Source organism: Papilio polytes, unplaced genomic scaffold (assembly GCF_000836215.1).
Source record: "Papilio polytes unplaced genomic scaffold, Ppol_1.0 DF821289.1, whole genome shotgun sequence".
Taxonomy (NCBI): domain Eukaryota; kingdom Metazoa; phylum Arthropoda; class Insecta; order Lepidoptera; family Papilionidae; genus Papilio; species Papilio polytes.
This window is the reverse complement of record NW_013527915.1, coordinates 6,013,836-6,020,361: the sequence shown is the minus strand read 5'-3', so window position 1 is coordinate 6,020,361 and position 6,526 is coordinate 6,013,836. Positions and strand designations below refer to the sequence as shown.

At 30.3% G+C, this 6,526-nt stretch overlaps 2 protein-coding genes across 2 annotated transcripts in view; one reads left to right on the top strand and one right to left on the bottom strand.

Moving 5' to 3' along the window:
* Window positions 1-2,010: 2,010 nt before the first annotated feature.
* Window positions 2,011-3,836, bottom strand: LOC106109198 (40S ribosomal protein S15Aa). Its single transcript, XM_013290607.1, has 3 exons — window positions 3,726-3,836; window positions 3,231-3,528; window positions 2,011-2,132 (listed from the first exon to the last, which is right to left on the bottom strand). Exons 2-3 carry the CDS (start codon window positions 3,524-3,526, stop codon window positions 2,039-2,041), a joined length of 390 nt encoding a protein of 129 aa, XP_013146061.1. The 5' UTR covers window positions 3,527-3,528; window positions 3,726-3,836; the 3' UTR covers window positions 2,011-2,038.
* An 878-nt stretch (window positions 3,837-4,714) lies between these two features.
* LOC106109162 (protein sidekick-like) overlaps window positions 4,715-6,526 on the top strand; it is a 37,267-nt gene continuing 35,455 nt past the window's right edge. Inside the window, exon 1 of the mRNA XM_013290567.1 lies at window positions 4,715-5,263. Within this exon, the coding sequence (XP_013146021.1) occupies window positions 5,158-5,263 (106 nt within the window). The 5' untranslated portion in view covers window positions 4,715-5,157. The remainder of the gene's footprint in view (window positions 5,264-6,526) is intronic.

Sequence of the window (6,526 nt, the reverse complement as noted above, 5' to 3'; positions counted from 1 at the left end):
AAAATCATTTCCAATATGTACTGACATAAATATGTGAATTTGACCTTGTCTATTTTCAACAACGCAGCGATTAACGCTTCTACATAATACTCATAATATTGAAGATACAAAATAATTTTCGCTGCTAAAATGGACGCTGACATAATTTATAACATTTCATTTCATCTAGTTAACGTAGATTGAATAATAGCCACTTTATTCAGCCTTATTACGATCTAGGTTATTGAATTGTCCATTTTAGTGTTTAAAACAAGTTTTTGTTTAGTGGAGGCGTTGACCAACATCGTCTGCTTCCGTGGGTGTTTACATTGGTAGGCGAGCCGATCAATGTTAGCGGCATAACTGAGAAATTTAATTTTCAAATATAACTAAGAGAGGTATTACACAAATGTTGCATGGTCGTACAAAAATTACGTATATGTTTAAGTAGAAAAGATTGATGGGACGTTAGATGCATACGATAGTTAGATTAGTATAGTTGGCGAAGGACACACCAAAATTGCTGAGCACATATCGTTATTCTCAAATTGCTTGCGCAACAAATATGATGTCATGTGTTCAGGAACATTACGGTAAAGTCACGTTGATACTTAAATCAATGCAATCATGCAATTTATGATTTTTCAATGAACTTTTCCAATGAATTTCAATTATGTGACTGATGAAACTTATCTCTTTTAAAAAAAACTTTGTGGGTATATTAAAATAACAATATCAACAGTATCTTTTTTTCTTGGTTAGATCTATCAATCAGACACAATTACCAATATTAGATTGTTAATGTGACAAAGCGAGTTTATAATTTTTTAACCAAACCAAGCTAACAGTAGAGGTAAACAATGGGTCGGAATCGGGACCGCAGTGCAATTATAACGGTTGCTTCAAGCGTTATTTACTCATAGAGACCATAACAGTTCTTCCACAATAAAACAGTAAGCTCGGTAATGTACTCACTAATACCTGTACCTATATAATTAAAATGAATGAAAACATAATTTACAATTCACAGTAGGCTCATCAAATCCATGCTCGTCGTGTTATTCTGTGACATTCACGATAGGAAAGTTTAATCCAATTTTTCCGATTCAATTTGTGTCTCAAAGAATGCTCCTACAAATTAATTATATTGAGTTCGAAACCACAATTAAAATACAAACCACATCAGATTCAGCTTCACAAATCAGGATATGAATCTTGATATCAAATTCCTACAAAATATTTAGTACACTATAAAAAAAACATAGACGTTGCGAAAGTTGTATTGAAGTTGCCTTATACGTTATTTAATAAATATTTTAATTAAACTAATTTAATTAAACAACGACGCATTAAAACAAGACTACCTTTATCTTAGACGAAAATTATCCAAAGGGATTCGAGCAAAGAATTTAACCGTTGACACAGACAAAAATTACGTAAGAAATCCGTTGCCGTATCAGGGAAAAGTAATAATTCTATGGTTATGTTTTCTACGAAACACCTAGCCCGGGTCAATAGCATCTTAAATTTGATGACTAAAAAATTGGTTTACATGACCAGATAATTATTTTAGTGAACCTCCATGACATGGGTGTTAAAAAAAAATAATTTTACAGCCAATTGTATGCTGCTGTATATATGCATATCATTGATGGGTACATCAAAACAGTGATATTACTTATGCTAAGTTTTAATAAAATGGGAAAGGATTAATGAAATTAAAAATTCTCTATTATAACAAAGGAATTCGTTAAATACAAATCCACACTTACTAAGTATTATTTAGTACATTTCACTAAATTTACAAAATAAAATGTCATGAAAAAATAATGATAAATCTTAATGGTAGTGTAACATTTTTCAAATATATCTGTGTTTAAACCTATTTTATGACCTCTTTTGAGGTCGCTCAGTGGAATGCTGTTACGACTTTGTTTCTTGTCTCCCAGTGGCTTAATGTCAAAATTAAAATAACCAATATTTACAGTTCTTTAGTAAAAATGAAAGAAAAAGTGATAAATAAAACAAAGATTATTTTTTCAAATGTATTGCATTAACCTTAGAAAAAGAAGCCTAGGATCTTTCCTCCCAAATGTTTCCTTCTGGCTTCTTCATGGTCCATTATGCCACCACTAGTAGTAAGGACGAGGTATCTGGAATTAAACAAAATAATTATAAGAATATGGCCATAAATAATCACTTATTACAATAATATCAAAATCTGTTTACATCTGCAACAAAGTTTACTTGCTTTTTCATAGCTTAAGTTGAACCCTTTCGCTTTAATTATGGATAAATTCAATGTTTGTATTGAAAGTAAAACTAAATGATGAAAATAAATGGAATCATTAGCTCAGGAATATTAAATTACCAATGAAGTCACTTAAGTTAGGATAGGCTCCGAGCCCATCAATAGGGACATATAGTGAGCTGGTGATGTAGATCATAATGAATAAAAATATCATTTATTTTTTTTAAGAAAACAATTTGAATTGTAATATAGTATAAATCAGTGATGCCAGAAAATGAGGGATGTTAACCTATCCTCACCGATCTATTGCTAAAAATAGGACTATGATTGTATGAAACTACACAGACAATGCTTTCTATGAAAGTAGCATCAATTTGTGTAAGAACATTTACTATGGCACAATACTTCAAATGACAACCAACAAGAACTATTGGTGATCCGCGGTGATTGTGCTGGTATAATTTAAAATCTGGAATTATTGGTAAACTGTTGATCAAATTTATTTAATCAAGACATTCATAAATGGTCACAGCTCTTCTTAGTGGACAAGAGTTTAAAAAAAAATAATTGTTTACTGAAGTGAAACTACAGCATAAAAATGTTTCTGATTCACAATTTGTAAGAAGTAATTTAACCATTTACTGTTACACTACACATTCATAGTAAATTCAATTTAAATTACAAGTTGAATGGTTAACTCATATACACAATAAAAATTTACAATGGTGTACCATGCACCTCAAATGATTTCAACCCACAAAGTGTTAAAACATTACTACTAATTCACACAGCCTGTTACAAATGACAGCAACTTTTATATTTATGTATTATAACATTTGCATTATTATTTTACAGCTTGTAATTTCATAAAACATAACTATGACATTAAAGATGGTATGAAATTACTTGACAGATAATTAAATTAAGTTTTGAAGGGTGTTGGAGGACAATAAAATTAAGGTTTAACCAATATTCACACTAAAATAACCAGGAAACTTACCCGAACTGCCGGGATGGAAGGAGGTTAGTCCACCTTTCTATATCGTTGATGGGTACATCAAAACGCGGTGATATTACTCCACATTTGTTTAATCTGCCGGTGAGGTTGACTACTATTTTTCCAGCCCTGTGATCATCTACAATTTCAAATTCACCGATGTATCCGTGCTTCATCATCACAGTGAGGAACTTAACAATAACTTTGGAGCAGGGCCGAATTAGCACTTGCCGTTTGCCTCTCCTCTCAGCATTGTGAATTGATTTCAAGGCATCACTCAATACATTCATTCGCACCATGGCTGAAATTTAGAAACAATTACTGTAGAAACACTTCACCAGCGCACGGAAGAAACGTCAAAACATATCTAAACAATATAGGTTAACAAGATGTTTGTACGGAAATAACTGAAATAATATTTAAAACAGGGTACTTGATGAATATTGTATTAGATTTGGTTCAATTTACGTTCATGAATTCGGTAAATTTAATGATTACCTAGGATTAAAAACCCGCCTCAACGTTCAGTAATGACAGGTTAGCCGAAAAGAAAAAGAAAGATTTCTGTGACGCCGGTGTTGCAAACGCTAAAATTAGGGGAGGCATAAATACAAGCTCAGGTTTTGACATTCTGTTATCTATGGCGTTTTTTACGTTACTTTGACCTTAAATAGTAGGACCTTTTAAGCGTCGTATAAAAAGAAATATTTAATTCTACATTTGCTTCCTTGCATGCTTTTTTGAGTCAGTATATATCCATGAAGACTTGTGATAATAATATGTACACTTGTGATCAATGATTATCATCTTTACCTCACCCCTCACTAGAAACGGCAGAATTTGTACTGTACAATCCAACAGGGACTCCTATTCCTTGTCCATTCCTACTTAGTCAAAGTAATGACCGAAAAGATTTGTCTGTGTTCCAATTTTGTTTTAGTAATGTTGCCCAAAGAAAAATTATATTAATGTCAATTCATTCTACAATATTTGGTTTTAATAACCACATACCTAATTTAAATGTTTCTTAAATATTTCATGGGTATTCATAATTTGGTAGAAATAGAACGAAAATTAAGATTGAAGTCTTTTTGGTTTTTTTTTTGTTCACATGTCAGTGTGACCAGATTTATTGGAATTCCACCATTTCAGCAGTATTAAATCCTAATTACTCTCTTATATAAGAAAACAGATTTTTACCTAAATTTTTAACACAACAATTTATCAAAAAAAAATACCTAAATTTCTTTGGAAATTGGGCTAAGTAATTTTTTCTAAATGTATGCTTAACCAAAAGTTAAAGTTTTATGTGATACTTATTTTGCAATCATCGAGCTTTGGTCTTTTGTACATATAAAACGACATTTTTGTAACCGCTCTTATGATTAAGATTACTTACGAGCAAGTAGAACTTTTACACAATGTATTTGGACAAGTTGTTAGCAGAATGTTCAATTCAAATTCTGGTCACACTGTGTGGGATTGTATGTACCCGACAAGTTCGTTCGTACGTACGCACGCGTCCCGCTCACGGCCGACGAGTGTAATAATAAGTGATTGTGAAATAAAGTTTGAAAAACTTTCAAAGTTTTTGATTGTCGTAAAAATTATAAAGAAAGTAATGTATTTATTTTCTTTTTTTAACCGTGAGTTTAAATGTGATTAAGTTAACGTTAAGTTATGACCATGTACTTTGTAAACTTACTTTATAGGGCCCATAAAGTTGAGTGAACTTTCGTACCTTCGTAACGTTTGGAATCGCGCAAATCCCACAGGTGTGTTGTGAGAGTTAAAATCCTAGCAACCAGTTCAAAAATGCAGTTTTGTTTAAGTATCTGTTTGACTAACACATATTTTTGTCATGAAACAAATTCAGAAACAAAAAGTTTTGTGCAATTGTAAGTGGTGAGCAAATACTTTATATCGGGTTATGGAAGAATTAGAACGGTTACTAAAGATGTATTCGAGGAAATTAATTGGGATCCTGTTAACAATATATTGTTTTATACAAATTATAAATGCTGCAGAAACTTCAGGTAAGTGTATATTAATGTTTGCAAATAATTTTCTTACTTTTGCAATGATTTAAAAATGATATTTATAAATTTTGAAACAGTCATAAAAAAATAATTCAACACTTTAAAATGAAACAAGGGAAATACATTTTGTTTTACAATACATTACAATCTCATTTTTATTTATTTTTAACTATTTTATAATATTGTCAGAGCGATTTAAGAAGGTTTTAATAAAATAATTTTATTAGTGGCATATTGATTCTATTTTATTGTAACTTTCAATTGTTTGTTAGTGATTATTCTTGATACAAACCTTAATAAAACAAAAAAGTTATTATTATTATTAGTCATACCCTTTATTTAAGTATGAAAGGCAAAAGTAAACTTTTCATGGAACAAAAATATTTGTTGTATAATAATACTTGTTCCATGAAAAGTTTACTTTATTAACTTAAAAATTTATTTTTATGATTTAGGTATTACTAATACTATCATTACTTTGTTTAACAGCAATTTGAAGTTTATTTTCTGGAACCTGGGTATTTGATACTAGGTTCTATTATTCAAGTTATTAATATATGAAAAACCCTTCTTTACTCAGTAACGGCACAACACAGAAAGCAACTTAGTTCAGGTAGTTTGCATATGAAACGGAATACTTTTTATATTTGGGATGGGACCGCCCAAATACTCATTCAAAAAACTATTGTTATAACACTCATTTTTGTAGAAAAAACTGAGATAACTATGTGTTATTGTATAGGTGTTTCTGCACTGGTAACCTACAATATAAATTTTTTTTTGTTATTTCTATAAAACTTTACTGAGCAGTAAAAAAAATTGAATAATATACTTTAATTTTTCAGTCATTTTATATTAAAAAAAAATTGTTATGATAAGTGCATATATATGAAAAATTATTTAAGATACATTTGATTTCTTTATCTTATATATTTCGTACTGAAAGTTAAAAAGACCAAGTGTCGAACTAACGATTTCGTTACATGTTAGATTCAAGTCTTCCAATTTGGGAAAATCTTAAATTTCAATGTTTAAAATAAAACAAAAAAACAACTAAACTAGGATGTTATAATAGCCTGGTAAAGTTTAAATTCGACAAAGTGTAAGGCAGTAAAGATAAATGTATTTCGGACGCACGAAACTCGTGAAAATTAAGTTGAAATTCGCGTGACTGAACAAACCGATTGTTTATTGAAACACAAGAACAGACAATCTAGTACCATAATGAAGTTAGCGAACTTTGAGTGGATCTAAAATATT

What these genes read in the sequence shown, in the direction of transcription:
- LOC106109198 (XM_013290607.1), bottom strand. Translation starts at nt 3,526, where the DNA reads ATGGTGCGAATGAATGTATTGAGTGATGCCTTGAAATCAATTCACAAT. An exon ending in CTTCCATCCCGGCAGTTCGG is followed by an intron (nt 2,133 to 3,230) that starts GTAAGTTTCCTG and finishes GTTTAATTCCAG; the next exon opens with ATACCTCGTCCTTACTACTA.